Source organism: Erythrolamprus reginae, chromosome 3, assembly GCF_031021105.1.
Source record: "Erythrolamprus reginae isolate rEryReg1 chromosome 3, rEryReg1.hap1, whole genome shotgun sequence".
Lineage (NCBI taxonomy): Eukaryota > Metazoa > Chordata > Lepidosauria > Squamata > Dipsadidae > Erythrolamprus > Erythrolamprus reginae.
In genome coordinates this window covers 120,656,418-120,673,674 of record NC_091952.1, presented here as the reverse complement: position 1 = coordinate 120,673,674, position 17,257 = coordinate 120,656,418, and the positions used below count along the sequence as shown (strand labels likewise).

At 41.2% G+C, this 17,257-nt stretch overlaps 1 protein-coding gene across 3 annotated transcripts in view; it reads right to left on the bottom strand.

The window, feature by feature from the left end:
* Positions 1 to 12,825, bottom strand: part of TLCD4 (TLC domain containing 4) — a 34,771-nt gene extending 21,946 nt beyond the window's left edge. The window contains exons 1-3 of one of the 3 annotated variants that reach the window (XM_070746525.1): positions 12,659 to 12,762; positions 2,453 to 2,534; positions 2,161 to 2,326 (exon numbers count right to left, since the gene is read on the bottom strand). In XM_070746525.1, coding sequence (XP_070602626.1) covers positions 2,161 to 2,315 — 155 coding nt within the window. In that variant the 5' untranslated portion in view covers positions 2,316 to 2,326; positions 2,453 to 2,534; positions 12,659 to 12,762. Of the gene's footprint in view, positions 1 to 2,160; positions 2,327 to 2,411; positions 2,535 to 12,658 lie in introns of those variants that run through there. The other 2 variants (XM_070746526.1, XM_070746524.1) reach the window with 2 other exon arrangements.
* Positions 12,826 to 17,257: the final 4,432 nt, after the last annotated feature.

Below are 17,257 nucleotides of genomic sequence, written 5' to 3'. Positions count from 1 at the left end.
TACCTTGCTTTAGCTTTCTGGCTTTAATGTAAAACACACTTTTAAAAATGTAATATAATGTAAAAATTTTATATTTGACCATGCGCTCTGTATGAATAAAATAAAATCTGCCTTAGGGAAAACAAGTCTCTCTCCATTTATTTGACTTCACTCCAAGTTAGAAAGACAAATGTAGAGCATTCCTATATCCTCTCAGATGCATAGGCTATTATGTTTTGGGGGGAAAATCCCAAGTAAATTTAATTGTTCTTCAATAAAATATGTATGTATGTTTATTAGATTTGTATGCCGCCCCTCTCCATAGGCAGCAATAACTAACCAAATTTAGACTTTAAACTCCTTTAACTCCGGAACTCTTCTCTTTGGTTCTATTAAATGCTTGCACAATAAGGATATGCAAAACATTTCATTTTGATCAGGCGTGAAACATTGTGAAATTTAAGTACGTCAAATCTCTGAAATTGCTGGCTCAACATAAATCAGCCTACCAGTTGACCAAATATTTAACTGCTTTTGTACGGCTCAACATAGGCAAGAATCAGAATATAAACTGACAGCAAACAGGACTCCTTACTAGCACTGATGATGTTACCTAGTTAGGTTAATGAAATGTTTGCAAGAAGCAACAAGGATCCCCTCAAATTGTACTTCATAGAGAAGATTGCGGACTTAGATTCTTGTTTTAAAACTTTTTTTAAAAATACTGGGACACCTTTTTGCAGGGAACTACCGTAACCTGCATATCACTGCCCTCTTTATTTCATAGGCCATTTTGAAGGAGATGGAAGATTTAACTGTCGTAATGTGACTTACTATAAATGTATCCTGTTGTTTTCTTTGTGTCCATCTGTATACAGTGTTACCTCTACTTACGAACTTAATTTGTTCCGTGACCAGGTTCTTAAGTAGAAAAGTTTATAAGAAGAAGCAATTTTTCCCATAGGAATCAATGTAAAAGCAATGTGTGATTGGGGAAACCACAGTGGGGTGGACGCCCTGTTTCCTCCCAGGAGATTCCTAGAGAGGCCCCATGGAGACTTCTCCCTGCCTTTTCCGGCCCTGTTTCAACCCAGGAGATTCCTAGAGAGGCCCCACGGAGGATTCTCCCTGCCTTTTCGGGTTACAGTTTCGGAGGCTCGGGTTTGTAGGTAGAAGATGGTTCTTGAGACGAGGCAAAAAATATCTTGAACACCCAGTTCTTATCTAGAAAAGTTCATAAGTAGAGGCATTCTTAGGTAGAGGTACCACTGTATTTGTATTAGTTTTATATTTTTAGATATGGCCAAGCAACTAAATCAATAAAGTTTTATTCTATTTTGTGCAACAACTTGAATTGGGCATTCTGGGCACTTCCATGAAATTATTTGTTTTACATTTCATAAAGTAATGAACTTGAAATAAATCTGCATGCCTTATATATTCTACATTGATACCAACATATTAAATAATATTTTGTCAGTAAGCTCTGCATTTATTCAAAAAGACATTAGTTGTTATGGGAAAAAATGGGAGGAAGAAGGAGTATTATGTATGTCCACCATTTGAGTTACTTATAAAGGGATAAAGATCGGATAAAAATCAATCAGTCAATCAATCAATTAAACAAACAAACAAATATTTGTTAGATACCATGTAATGAACACTACATGCAAGGAACTTCTAAAGAGCATAGAATATGCATGCTTTCATGAATTTATAGAACAGGTGGTACATTCATTATGTTAAAAAATAATTAGTATATTGTGACCAGTTCACAAAATTAAACTGGGTAATATTTTATGAACATCCTAGATAGAATGGACTTTAAACTTAGATTAAGGCATAATTTATATTACGATTGCATTTTTTGACAATACAATGTACTCTAAATATTATACATTACCATTTAACAATTTTTTAAAATCAGAAAAAAATAATGAAAGATTAATAGTTATTCATTCAATTTTATTTTATTTTGATAAAGTGATAACTTTTAAATAAATTATCCAAAGGCAATTTTATATTAAAGATTATTTAAGACAAATCCTAACATTTTTCTAAAGAAAATCCCCTATACAATCCAAGATATTGTTTGAACAAGTACGCTACAGCTAATAGCCTAAACATTTCAAACTTTAAAATACTTATATATAATTGTATAATGTCGTTTAAAAACTGTACCTTGTGTTCCATTCAATTTTCTTCTTTTGATCAAGATTATTAAAACCAGATGTTAGGCGTGAAGATAGCCAAGAACTCAGCACATGAAAGCTAAGTTGAAATATAGCAAAACTGCTCACAGCAATGCCCAGATTGAGTTTATTAAAGATAGTCATCTTTCTTCTACCTGTTAAAAATATAATTCCAAACACGGCTCTTCAATTCAGGCATGTGACCAAATACTACTACTAGTAAAATCAACAATAACTTACATTAAGACTACAATTCTTGGCAATGGGCACAGAAGAAGTACCTTTGCTGCTGACATGATCCGCCCAGATGATAAATAATAATAGGCTTATCTCTGGCTGCACCCACTGTTTCTTGCATGTATTCTGTAGATTGCAAAAGTAATACTTTACATATTCCAATCCATCTATAAAAATTAGTCTAAATTTGCAATATCAGAAGAAAATTAATGAAAGTCCACTAAATCTAAGCCAGGACAGACATGAGGCAATATGACGATTCCACCATGCCTATATGTAACTCTATATGAAGTGACATTGTAAGAAAAGCAAATTAATCATCATAAATATACCCAAAATTTGGACACGTGACCATGGGGATGCTATGACACTCATGAATGTGAGAAGCAACCAGTCATGTCACTTTTTTTCAGTGCAATTGTAATTTTTGAATGGTCACTAAACAAATGGTTATAAGTCAAGGACTATCTGTATACTCCTTGTAAAGACTAGAGTCTCATTAACATTGCAAGATGTAATGCAAATAATTAACAGAAATGAGATACTACAATTTTATAATCTGGATGATGAGCTAATGTAGCTGTCACAGAACTATGAATAGACATTAGGGGAGATAAATGAGGCAACAAGAAATGACTGAATGTATGTTGAATGTTGACACCTGCTATCTTGCAGAGGGGGGATTCAGCAGGTTCTGATCAGTTCTGGAGAATCGGTAGCGGAAATTTTGAGTAGTTCAGAGGACCAGTAAATACCGCCTCTGACTGGCTCACCCTCCTCTATTCTCTGCCTCCTGAGTCCTAGCTGATCGGAGGAAATAATGATTTTTCAGGAACCTTCCCCTGGAGTGAGAAGGGAATGGAGATTTTACAATATCCTTCTCCTGGAGTAGGGTGGGAATGGAGATTTTACAGTATCCTTCCCCTACTATGGCCAACAAGCCATACCCACCAAGCCACACCCACAGATCTGGCAGTAAAAAATTTGAACCCCACCACTCTGACTCATTAACCAATAATAATCCTCTAATCCACCTAATTGGTTATGCTTTAATCACTATCTATATGTCTCCCACAGCATAGAAAGGTGACTGGTATTAAATAAAAGCTGTGATTCTTAAAATGGATACAACTGAAATATTTAAAATTACCCCTTCCAAACCTTTTGCTCGGTGTCTTTATGCCAAGGTTTAATGGACACATTAATCACCTAGCTTTGTTTAAAACATTAGCAAGATATCTGTAGATGATATTACGCTCTAACATTTCATAATGCCACCTACCCACCCGGATTTCACTGGTTCATGAATTCAACATCACTAGTATCATAAAAAGGAAAGAAAATAACAAGGTTTTCTGGTAGCAAAATACTTGCAGATATTTATAGAAGAAATTAAGAATTGACTTTCACAATAGGTATCACATTCTTCATGATTAATATTGCTTTATCACACATATACTTCACACCCAGAAAAGGAAATCAATATTGTGTATAATCTCTATTGCCCATGTGAATTAAGCTATTTTGTACCTCCTAGTTCCCAGCTCCCAGGATTGAATGAAGTAGCATCAAAAAAAGTGAAGACTCTCCCATCTGCATGAAGATCTTTCCACTGATAGCACTCTCAACATTGAATGTTACAACCGGACACAAAAGTACAGGCCAATCCTGAGAAATTTAATTCTCTTGCATTCTTAATATATGAATAATATACATTAATGTATCCTTAATATATTAGAGTATAGTTAATACATATCTTTAACATACTGTCTCATCCCAATGGGATTAACCCGCCTCACTTGTGCTGGCACACCAGGCCTACTGTATACCCGGTCAGGAATTCCAGCTAGTTGGGTCCAGGAAAAGAAACTTTTCTGCTGCAGTTCCCATCCTCTGGACCATTTTATCCCTTGTAGTGAGGTTTATCCCAACCCTTTTGACCTTCCATAAGAACCTCAAAGTTCCAGTTGGCCTGGAACCCAGATGGCATTGTGTCCTGGAGGTGGTTACTGGTTAAAAACAAGTCCCTAGCCCCACTCCACTGTATGCCCTCCCCATCTCAGCTACCTTCCATTAATTTTAATGTTATATTTATTGTTCTACTATTTTTAGTCTTTTATAATATTTTTATCAGCTAGTAAGCTGCCTGAAGTTGTGTGACTACATATACACTTAATAAATAAATAAATATTTGTTTCCATTTTACACAAGGTTTGTCTGAGATGTATGATTGTTTTTATGCTAAGGGTTTTGAATTGCTTTTTATTGTTGGATTTGTACCGTGTTTTGTGTTGTGAGCCGCTCCGAGTCTCCGGAGAGGGGCGGCATACAAATCTAATAAAAAATAATAATAAATAATTTGTGAACGAATCAATTATGACTAAAGATGATATGTGAGAGACTATTATTTATCCATTTTTCCCATAGGAAGGTATGAGAAAAATAATTAGAAAGTCTAGTGCCTATACATTTACTCAGATTTACAATTATGGTTATTCAATAGACTTATTTAATTATGTTTATTGCATGGGTGTCAAACTCGATTGCGTCACAATAATGTATTGTGACTTTTTTGCCTTTGTGCATCCGGGCGGGCAGAGCTGGTTTGACAGGCCTGGACTGTAGTGGATATTTATGAATATACTGTATTAGGAAGAAATTAGTGGGCTGACCAGTGATTTGTGTTAAAAATGAAATATTAGTTATCTGATGATCCTATTCTACCAGAACTTCCTTTGCGGCATGACTATAATTTATTTATCATTTTGAAAAATTCACTATTTTAAATACTTATCTGGAAACTAATATATCAATGTACATGTTTTGTTACTATACACACACACACACACATACCATTGTCCGTCAATTATAAAATCTTCTGAAGAAGTATTTTCTGTCTGAAGTTTTTTAATTAAAAATATTTAAAAGAGAACAAACAGAGAAGACACATGAAACATCATCATCTCCATAGGAATAAAATGTCTTTGTGAATAAAATTCACAAGAAAAGAAGAAAAAACACCATGCCCTTCCTGGATATCTTCATTAGCATAGGAAATGGTGGCAAATTAGAAACACGGGTCTATCAAAAAAATTACTCACTTGAACCAAGTTATTATTATTGGAATAGAAATCGAAATGTCTGAGCAAATATAGAATTCTTCACCTGCTACCTAATCCTATTCACCTCGCTCCTTCTTTCTTTCTATAGTGCTTACTTCTTCAGATTATATAAAAGAAATTTCTTGGGTGACTTCAGGTCTCGATTCTGGCACAACTATAAAAAGTAATCTAGAAACAGCCCTCCCTTAATAAATTGTTTCAATTGAATTAATAGAAATATCAACCTTGGCCCTTGTTTCCAGTTGAGCAGGGTCTGAATGGAATAAAAGTATTCCTAAATTCCTAATGTTCTTAAATTCATCTCAATGGAGCTGTATGAAAAAGTCATTTTCTTGAACTCTTATGGAAATTTTAAAATATTATTTCAAAGGAAACATATACAGTATAACAGTGTGAAAACTGTGATCAGATTCATCAAGCCAACCTGCCTTTGTGGAAAAACAGCCAAAGCTCATTAATGGGATTAATCAGCTAAATGTAATAACAGACTTATCAAAATTGCAGTATATTCTAACTCTGCACAAGCATTTGATCTCATATGGCTTGGATCAGCAGGATCTGTGAGCCCAGAAGACTGTCCAAAGTTGTATTGATCTGAACAAAGTGCTGCTGGTTAGATTCCTTAGGCTTACTTATCGGTCATCACCAGCCTCTTGAATCAAAAATTGTTACCCAATGCAGCTCACGGAACAAAAATGTAATGTGCATTAGTCTAAGTGCACACATAACTTCCTACGCCACAGATTTTGCACCAAAATGAAAACATTTGAAAGTTTCATTTTTATTTTGAAATTTGAAACTTCCAGGCACTCTTCAAGGGCAGACCCACACAGAGTGCATTATGGTAATCCATAGAGAAGATGACTATGTGTGATTGACTGAGCGTGAGCCTATTGATCCAGGAATGGGAGTAACTCGTATACAACTTGGAATTGTGCAAAGGCTCTTTTAGTCACAACATTCACTTATTTATTAATCAAATATGTATTTTCTCATGAAAAGCAACCGTGGGCAGAGTACAGCAAACATAAACAGCAAATATATATCAAAAATATATAAAAATCGAAATATAAAAATAAATAATCAAACCCTAAGCAAAGGGAGGATAACAATGGTCACATCAGCAATGGAGTCATCGAAACACATCTCTGGTTTCCTGGCAGCCTCAGGCCTAGTAACATAACCAGATATTGAGAGACTTCCAAAATGTTAAAAGGGTTGTAACCAGGGGTGGGCTACTGCCCGGATTGGGGGGGGGGGGGAACGGAGTGGGGTAGCGAAAATGGAGCTCCACCCCAGAGCACCCAGTTTGCACTGAAAGATGTTGAAAAAAAATGCATAAGCCACACCCACAGTGTGGTAGTAAAAATTTTGGTAGCCCTTCACTGGTTGTAACTGATCTAAACTCAGAAAAAGAATGATCAGTAAGGCAAAGACAACAGCAAAGAAGGCACATCTCCTGGGTCCTTAGCTGATGGTACCTGCAGCATGCCTTCTCTACCAGATCTGATGGAGCAGGCCAACATAGCCAGGGATGGGAGGTCTCTCAGATAACCCTGTCCCATATTATGAAAGCTTTTAAAGGTTAAACCAACACCTTAAATTGGACCCAGAAGCAAACTTAGCAACACAATGCAGGTTGGAGAGAAGCAAACTTGCAACCAATGAAGCTTGTAGAACATGCACTGTTCTACAAACAGACATAGCTGCCCATTCTGTACCACTTGAAGTTTCTGGATACTCTTAACGGGCAATCCCTTGTAGAGCAGATTTCAACAGTCAAAACTGGGGATGACCAGGCAAGAGTGACTATTAAGAAGAAGGGCCTACCAATCCAGGACAGGACACAACTGGTGCACAAGATGAAGATCATCCTAGCCACAATTGCTACCTGCTCATCGAACAGAAGTAACAACTCTAGGACTGTCAGTTAATACAATGGGCCAGTACCAAAAATGGCAGTTCTGGAACAGTGAGCCCATATCCAGAGCCACTCGCTCTTAACAGGATTCAGCTGAAGTCTGTTGTACCCTATTCAGACTCTCACAGTCTCCAAACATCCATTCACAACTTTGCTTAATTTGCCTGAGATAGATGTATGTAAAATACCAGCATACTGATTATTCCACATTCTATGGCAATGAATGAGCTCAGCCAATGGACTCATGGAGCTGTTAAAGAGGAGTGGAAGCAATATGGCGCCTGACATAAGAGGGCTGGACCTCTGCTCTCCATCCTGGAATCAACTCTGAAGGAGGGAGGCAAACTAGCAGAACACTATGCTACCCACCCCTATTCCTCTGAGCTGACCCAAGATACCATGGTCAACAGTACTAAAAGCTGCCAAGACTAAGGACACAGATGGATGCAGTATCTCCATTCCACTCCCACCAGAGATTAACTAAAAGCCTGATCAATGGGTTTCAGTCCCATGCCCATGCCTGAAACCCAACGCAAAGGGGTCCAGATCCTCTCTGCATGACCACTTTTTCAACCTTTCCTAAAAAGGGAAGGTTGGCCAGTAGATAAAAATTGTCCCACACAGCTGTATTTAGCAATGGCTTGAGGAGGGAGCTAACCAAAACCTATTTAAGGGTGGAGGAACCACTACCACTCCTTCAAAGAATTTACGACAGCCAAACCACAACAGTTGCTTCCCAGAAGACTTCACCACTCAGGAAGGAAAAAGTAACCCTGTGTACTTTCTCAGGTTCAAAGGTTCACTCCTCTCCGGTACATAGTTAGACTACATCCCAGGTACCTTCATAGGACCTATGCCAATATCAATGTCTAACAGGAGAAAGAATCTGAGGACAGCCCCTCCTATGTGATAGATGCTCTGCAAAATCTTCTGTGAGATTCTATTAGTCAGTGATAGAGAACCTTTTTTCCCCTCAGGTGCCAAAAACAAGTGTGCATGCGCATGCCCATACCCATAATTAAATGTCATACACACACCATCCCTACGCACATGTGCACACATCCCCAACTCCCTTTTTCTGACTTCTGGTGGGCCCAGTAGGCCCGTTTTTCACCCTCCCCAAGCTCCAGAGGCTTCCCTGGAGCCTAGGGAGGGTGAAAACAGCCTCCCCTGCCCCCCCCCAGAGGCCCTCCAGACGCCGAAAACACCCTCCCAGTATCTCATGTGCGCTGGACCTGAGCCAGGGCAACAGCTCACTTGCCGAAAGATATGGCTCCCTGTGCCACCTGGGTACCATAGATTGACCATCACGGCTATACATACACTCCTGAGTCCACTCTACCCAAAAAAACTCTGGTCACCTTAAACAGAACTGCTGGGCAACTATCCATGAACGCAATAAGGGCAGAGAAGTATTGATACTTCATTGTCCTTACCATCACAAGGTAGACCTTAATAGCATTTCATTGAGTTTATTCTTCACTGACTTCTAGCATTGCTCCAGCTGTCTCTTAACCCACTTCATCTCTCTCCATAAACAATGGAAAATAATAGGATCTGCAAGAAAAGAGAGCTGCGTGGATGCAACCTCAATCGATTCCTAGAACGCAACTTAATGAATGCGGTCTCACATATTGCAACCTGTAGAGCATCAGGATCCAATGCTTTTAGAAAGTCCCGAATGACAGCGACCATTTCCCCATCCCTAACCAAAGTTTTCAGATGATGCCATGCCTAAAACTTGGCTGGGTACTTTTCCAAAAGGAACAACCCCTCCTGTTATAGATCTAGTCAGATCTTGCAAATGTATGCCATGCCTTTTCTCTGTGATCAAGTCACAGATGAGGATGAAGTTACTGGTCTGGTATTAAGCACCAGCAATTGAAAGCCTGGGCTTCTGAAGGTCTTATGATCAGGGCGTGAAAGAGAAGACCAGTAGTCTAGAACCATGGGGGCGCACCTGTGGCATGGATGCCACAAGTGGCATGCAGAGCTATATCAGTGGGCATGCCAGCTCAGATCCAGTGTGCATGTGCGCACCGACCATCTAATTTTCAGGCCTTCTTAGCCTGCTGGGAGTCTGGAAACAGGCTATTTCCAGCCTATTGGGGGGGGGGGAATGTTTTCGCCCTCCCCAATCTCCTAGAAGGGCTGTGGAGTTTGGAGAGAGCAAAAAAACAGGCCCTCCAGTTCAACCGGAAATTGGCAAATGGGCTATTTTCTGCTTCCGGAGGTGTGGGGAAGGCCGTTTTCACCCTCCTTTGGTTCCTAGAAAGGGTCTAGAGTCTGGGGAGAGCAAAAAGCAGGCATGCCATTGTGTGCCAGGAACAGCGGTGTGTGTGTGTGTGTGTGTGTGTGTGTGTCACGCATGTATGTGCGGGGCACATGAAATTATGTGTGGGCACACACACACACTCCTCCCCCTTTTGGCATGCGAACCAAAAAAGGTTTGCCATCACTGGCCTAGAACATGGCATCAGATTGAGCATGTTGCCTATTCCTCACTTCATACAGATACCAACTGAACCATTAACTGAGTCAAGTTAATAATAGAGACAAGATAGCATCTCCCACTGAACTCAAGGCAGCATTTAGCTAATAGGCCTCTGGGAAAGGCCTAGTGACATTCACCCGCTCTGCCACCCAGTGAAGAAAGAAGCTTACATCATGGTATGGTTGCCTCACCTGCATTACTTCACTCTGCCAGTACTGGCTCTAACTTTGCTGACATTGATTGAATACAATTACCTCAGGTCCCTAAAGATATCCCAGAAAAAGTAAGTATAAGCTGATGTTAAAGAAACTGTGTTCATAATTTCTCAGTGATTTCACATTTATTTTATATCCTTTAAGACAAAAATGCATAGGTCACAATCTTATGCAGGTACTTTGCAAGGCTTAATCACCAGTAAACACGAATGAGATTGTACTAACAAAGATACAAATTGCTTCTACCGCAGCTCTCTCATGTCTGCAATATATTTCAATAATAAAGCCTCAGAAATAGATGTTTTTGGTCTTTGACACAAACAAAATGTAAAGATTGGAAAACGTAGCTTCAAAGACATGCATCAAAACGGAATGCAAACCAACGAGAAGGGCTCAGTTATATCAATAATCAAGTATTTCCCAACCCTGAACATGAAAGTAACCCAACCCTGATGTTCAGAAAGATAATTAGATTATTAACAAAGGTAAAACTATGGTGTGGTAATTAGAAATTAATCCACTGATTGTTCTTGAGTAACATCTAGGAAACATTTTCCATATTATAAAGAACTATGTTGGCAATTATTTTTTTACATCTACCTAGATAATGAACATATGAATTATCAACATATGAATTATAAAATATTCCAATTAAATAACTTTCCTGACATGATAGGAACTGCTGCAAAGCAGGTCTACTATTCAAAGTAGCTCATCTAGACATAATATTAACATTCTTCTTGAATGGAGACCCCCGTTTTGCCCATTTTTAAAAATTACATTCAGTAGCATTCCTATTTCCCCTGTTCATTCATTTAATCAGCTCTTTGGAAGATGCAGCATTTCAGAGCCCCATCAACTATCATATAAGTACCCTCTTCCTCCCCCATCTTCCATTCCACTCCGAGTTTTCGGAGAGGGGCGGCATACAAATCCAAATAATAAATAATAAATAAATGACTTAAAAGCAAGCAGGTCATTCCTGATAGGATAACCAGGGAAACAAAGAGCATGGCCCCATTGGAATTAAGGTGGTGGTTATCACTTTTAAAGCCCGACATGGCTTAGGGCCAGACTACCTTCGGGACCGCCTCTTACCACATAATTCCCAGCGACCGATAAGAGTCCACAGGGTTGGCCTTCTCCGGGTCCCGTCGGCTAAGCAATTTTGGTTGCCGGGGCCGCAGGGAGAAGGCCTTCTCTGTAGTTGGTCCGGCTCTCTGGAACCAGCTCCCTCCTGAGATCTGTACTGCCCTACCCTACTGGTCTCCCGGAAAGACTTAAAGACCTAGCTTTGCTGGCAGGCCTAGGGATGTTGATCGGGTGGCTTATCTACTGCAGGGATGGTGAACCTTTTTTTCCTCAGGTGCCAAAAGAGCATGCATGCGTACTGTTGCACATGTGTGAGTGCCCACACCCATAATTCAATGCTTGGGGAGGGTGAAAACAGCTTCTCCCGCCCCTGGAAGCCCTCTGAAGGCCGGAAACGGCCTGTTTCCCAACTTCTGGTGGGCCCAATAGGCTTGTGTTTCACTCTCCCCCAGCTCCAAAGGCTTCCCTGGAACCAGGGGAGGGTAAAAATGTCCTCCCCCATCTCCCCGGAAGCTCTCTGGAAGCCAAAAAATGCCCTTCCAGAGCCTCTGTGCAAGCCAAAAATCAGCTGGTCAGCACACACATGCATGTTGGAGCTGAGCTAGGGCAACGGCTCCCGTGCATGTATGGTTTTATTGAGTGGGTTTTAAATTGTTTTTTTATTGTTTTTGATGTTCAGTTTTATTGTAAGAAGCCCAGAGTCCCTCAAGAGTTGGGCAGCATATAAATTAGACAGATAGACAAGATAGACTAGATAGACTAGATAGAGAGACAGACGGACAGACAGACAGACAGACAGACAGGAAGCTGGAATGCAATGCCAGCACCAGTCCCATTTGGGAGCATTGCCCCCCCTCCCACTTGCAACACTTTTGTCCAAATTAACCATTAAAGCCCTCAGTAATGGAACCTTATTCCTTTTGCTGACCCCCCCCCCCTAAGGTGGATGGTTTGGAGGGGTCATGGGGTGGGGGTGGGGAGGAACGATAGACTGGACAGCTGTCAGGTTTTGAGTTTTTTTTCCCAAGCCTTCCATCCACGCTCCCTTTTCAGAGACTCCCCCACATCCCCGGATTGCAAACCGAGGCGCCTTCCTGCCTTCCTTCCTTTAGGATCATTTTAGCTTCAGATCTCTCACCTCCACGGGAACCCCGTCCAGTCCTGACACTATTTTTCTCACACACATACCACACACTTACTTCCCGGCCTGGGGACTGCCCGGTGGCCTCTTGCTCGAAGGCGGCTGAGCTCAGCCGAGCTCCTTGGAAGGAGCCGGGCATCCCTTGAGCTGCCGCCAACGGGCCTACGAGCCCTCCCTTCCCCGCTCGGTGCTCTCCTCACCCCGCCACCCCACAACCCGTTTCCCCCCACCCCATCCGCTCGCCGCCCGCCACCTTCTCGCTCACCTGCGGGCTCAGCGCGATCGCCCAGCTTCCCCGCCCATCCTCGCCGGCGAAAGCTCCTGCAACCGGGAGAATCCCGACGCCAGCCCTGCCGCCCACGCGTGGGGCTCCGCTTCTCCCTGGCGAGGCGGCTGTTTAATAACGGCGGCTCACTGCGGGGATCGCGTTTCGCCTGCCCAGCCTTAAAGGAGCCGAGGCGCTGGCGTGGCCGCCGCTCGGGTTCCCGGAGGCGCGGCGGGCAGGCCGAGCACTGCGACGACCCCCCTCAGGCTGTTGGCCCGCCATGTCTTCGCCCAAAGAAGGCCAAATTTCCCTCGCCGCTAGCTTGGCCGGCCCCCCGGACAGGGGGCGAGGCACCGCGGCGGAGAAAGAAATCGGCAGCCTCTCTCCTAGCGAAGGAGGCGTGGAAGGGTGCCCTTGTGGACACCTGCCAGAGCGAGGGGGGGATGCCTTTCCCTCCTTCCGAGGCTGGAGGCTTTCCGCAGGCCTCGCAAAAAAAAAATTGCTTGTTGTCGTTTTCTTTCTTTCTCCTTGCCCCTTCTCTTTCTCTTCCCTATCTCTAGATTGGAGTCAGGCGGATTCTGTACAAAGTTAGGCAAAGCTTGTATTTTCCTTTTATTTTTATTTAATTTTTTTATATATAAATGTTTTTATGGATTTTTATAATAACAGTGTAACATTAAAACGCTCACACAACACATAACAGTGTGTTCAGTGCTCAAAGTGCCCACCACCAAACAACATTCATACCCCTTCACCAAAATGGGGGCATGTTTTCTCTAGACCAGGGGTAGGGAAAGTTGGCTCTTCTATGACTTGTGGACTTCAACTCCCAGAATTCCTGAGCCTATCATGCTAGCTCAGGAATTCTGGGAGTTGAAGTCTACATATCATAGAAGGGCCAGCTTTGCTTACCCCTGCTCTAGACCATTTTAATTTAAGAGCAGTGTATCCAGTGGTGGGCTACGAGCCGGAACGCTAAATTACGCTCGCTGCGGTTCGTAAGTTCCTGCAGGATCCGCGCAATTTTGAAGCTGCACCTGTGGAGGTAGCAAAAAACAGGTTTTACCTGTGGCTCCGTGTGCGATTTTGCTACTTCCACAGGTGCAGCAGTAAAATCGCGCCGGTCCTGCAAGAACTTACAAGCCGCCATGGTGAGCGTAATTTAGCGTTCCAGCTCGTAGCCCACCGCTGAGTATAGAGAGCTGGGGTGGCGCAGCAGGTAGAGTGCTGTACTGCAGGCCACTGAAGCTGACTGTAGATCTGAAGGTCAGCGGTTCAAATCTCATCCAGTGAAGGGCTACCAAAATTTTTACTACCACACTGTGTGTGTGGCATATGCGGGACGCCCTGCATTTTCTTTCAACATCTTTCAGTGGAGTGGAATGGGGTGGAGCTCCATTTTCACTACCCCACTGCGTCCCCACCCCCGGTCCGGGCAATAGCCCACCCCTGAGTATATCTATTTACTATTATAAAGTAATTCTAATTTATTCTTTATACCTTAGTCTTGAATTCTACTTACCACATATCCTCTTACCTTGTCCCATGGTCCCATCAGTTCCCGCAGATTAGTTTCATTGGCCGAATTCATCCTCTTATCCATGATCTCAAACTGAATATGATCCACCATGTACCGATACCAATTTTGCATTGTTCATTTTGTCGCATCCTTCCAGCCTAGGACTATTACCGCCTGAGCGCTTTCTATCGCTGCTTCTTTTATTTCTCTAAATTCCCCCATCTTGTTCCTTTTGACTAGTACCGCCATTTCCTTTGTAATTGTCCATCGTATATTTAACATCCGATTAGTGTTCTCTTGCACTTCTTTCCAAACGTTCTGCACTACCGGGCATTCCCAAATCATATGCATAAACACTCCCTTATCTTGACATCTGTGCCAACAAGTATTCTTAACATTCTGCTGAAAGTAAGCAAGTTGAGCAGGTGTGTAATACCACTTATATTTTTATTCTTTTTTTTAAAAAAAATGTCACTCTTTATTTACAAGGCTGCCCTTCTGATAAAGTGCTCTAGGCAGGGGACTTCGGTCAGTTCATTCATATAGAGTTTTTTTTAAGATATGAAAAAAATATTGGTGTATGAGTTGGGGGTTTTGTGTGTATGTGTGTTGTTGTTGTTGTTGTATACGTTTATGTTGCAAAAGTGCACCAGAGTGCCTTCCGTCCCCTGTACTAATGTTTCTCTTTTACTAGTATCATGTATATAAATCAGGGTGTCCAGCAAACCTGGAAAACAGGGAAATCAGGGAATTATCAGGGAAATCGGTGGTACCAGAAATATCAGCGAATTCGTGAAAAAATTGGAATAAATCAGGGGAAAAAACGAACTATTAAAATGTTTAAAAGTCAGGGAAAAATAATGTTTTTTTAAAAAAAACAGACTGCGCTGCCTGGCAGAGTGAAGCAAAAATGAGCATAATTGTGGCAACGAGTCTGCGGAGAGGGGCGGCATACAAATCTAAATAATAAAATAAATAAATAAACAAACAAACAAACAAACAAACAATTTGCTTCCTCGGCTATCGATATTTGTCCATGGCTTAACCGTTTGGTGACGTCAGCTACGACCGCGTATTACTAGATCGCAAAGTTACAGGGAAATGTCAGGGGAATATCAGGGAATTTCAAAATGCTTCCCCCCTGGATACCCTGAATCAATATTATTATATCTCTGTATACCACCAATATGTACTTGACTAAATAAATAAAAATGTTCTTTAATTTTGCATGGTTCAGGAGATGGGCAGCTGTATAAACGTGCCAATTCAAGGTGTTGGTTATCACCTATAAAGCTCTATATGGCTCAGGACCAGACTATCTTTGGGACCACCTTTTGCTGCACATATCCCAGCAGCCGATAAGAGCCCACAGAGTCCACCTTGTCCAGGTCCCATTAGCCGAACAATGTCGACTGGTGAGCCCGCACGGAAGGGCCTTCTCCGTGGGGGCTCTGACTCTGGAACCAACTGCCCCTGGAGATTTGTACCCTTCCTACCTTCCCAGTCTTCCGTAAAGCTGTGAAGACCTGGATCTTTCAGCAAGCTTAGAAGTGTTCAGTGAATGGGAACCTAGATTGCTAGGAATGTGAGTGAGAGCATGTATGTTGGCTGGGTTTTATTTATGCTTTTATATTTTTTTAGGTATTGTTCTTATTCATTGGAAGCTGGCCAGAGTCCTTCGGGAGTTCGGCAGCAGACAATAAATAAATAATTGCAAAACGGTACCAAAAAGAAATGGCAAAACTCTTATGACAAGAGAACAAATCAATCTACACTTTTGTTTGAGCACTCTGCCCTTAGTACTTGTGGGAATAGATCCTGCTGTAATTATATTTCCCTCCCATCTTCTTTCCAAGAAGCTCAAGACATTATATGATTATTCCCCAATGTCAGTTTATTTTCACCGTGGGGGACAAGATAAAATGAGAATGTGACTTGTTTTCTTCATGTTCAGCCGTAAATTGGTTTACAAGCCATGGTAGCTAAGCCCGAACCAAGCAAAGCACAATAGGGCTGAGCAGTTGGGAACTTCACAAGTTGTTGCAGCAGCAGCATTATTATCTCTAAGAAATGAAGAACTTAGTCCCCAGATATTTCTTTGCACTAATAGTGGATACAGAATCTGAAAAGTTTCAATATCCCAGCTCAAACGAGGATTTGTAGAACATACTGCTTCAAGCACATTTAATTTTACCTATGATTTATCGAATAAGCCTTAATACACAATATCCTAAGACCTGTATTGATACTTGACTTTGGATAGATAATAAAAACACCTGTTGCCATATTTGCCTCCTGCACTTCCGATCTCAATCATAGATAGGTTTTTCTAAGGCTTAGTTTGTTGTCCGGCAGTCATTCTAGCAAATAATCTGCTTTTATCTTAGAAGAGCCACAAATCATGTTTAGAAAATAATACGAGGTCAGTGATTTAGCATGTTATACAAACTTGCTGTGTGCTATAACAAACTTAACAATTTTATAACTTATATACATGTACAACTGAAGAACAGGTCTATGTGTGACTCCCAAACCTTCCAATGAAAAAATTATCACCAAATTGTAATGATCAGATTTGCAACTGGTAGAAATTACTAAAAGATCGTCTTGAGAATAATCATATCAACTATATTTAATGCATCATTAACTTTAAATGAAATGATTTTTTTTCTTCCTGTGACTTATGACTTCCAGGATATCCTTCAAATATGAGATGGGACTGTCCATCTGGAAAAATGATAAATTGTTGAATCAGCTCCATATAGTGAATGGGTCAATGACTGGTAACCTTCTGGTTTAAGGCAGCAGAAAAACGTGTAGAACTTCGTGGAGAATGAATGGATTATAGATGTTTCTGCAAAAAAACATTCTGTGACTTTTTTTCTCTTTTAAGTTTTTCTAGTAAAAAAGAAAAAGCAACTGTAATGGTGAAAATGCATCGGAAGATTGCAACCATCTTTACAAGTTTGGATTTGAGGCAGGATATTTCACAATAAAATCTTATCTAAAAGTACCTTTAAGGATACTTGTGGCTGTGTATTTAAGTGGCCCAAATATTGCATCAAGGTTCTGAGTTCCAC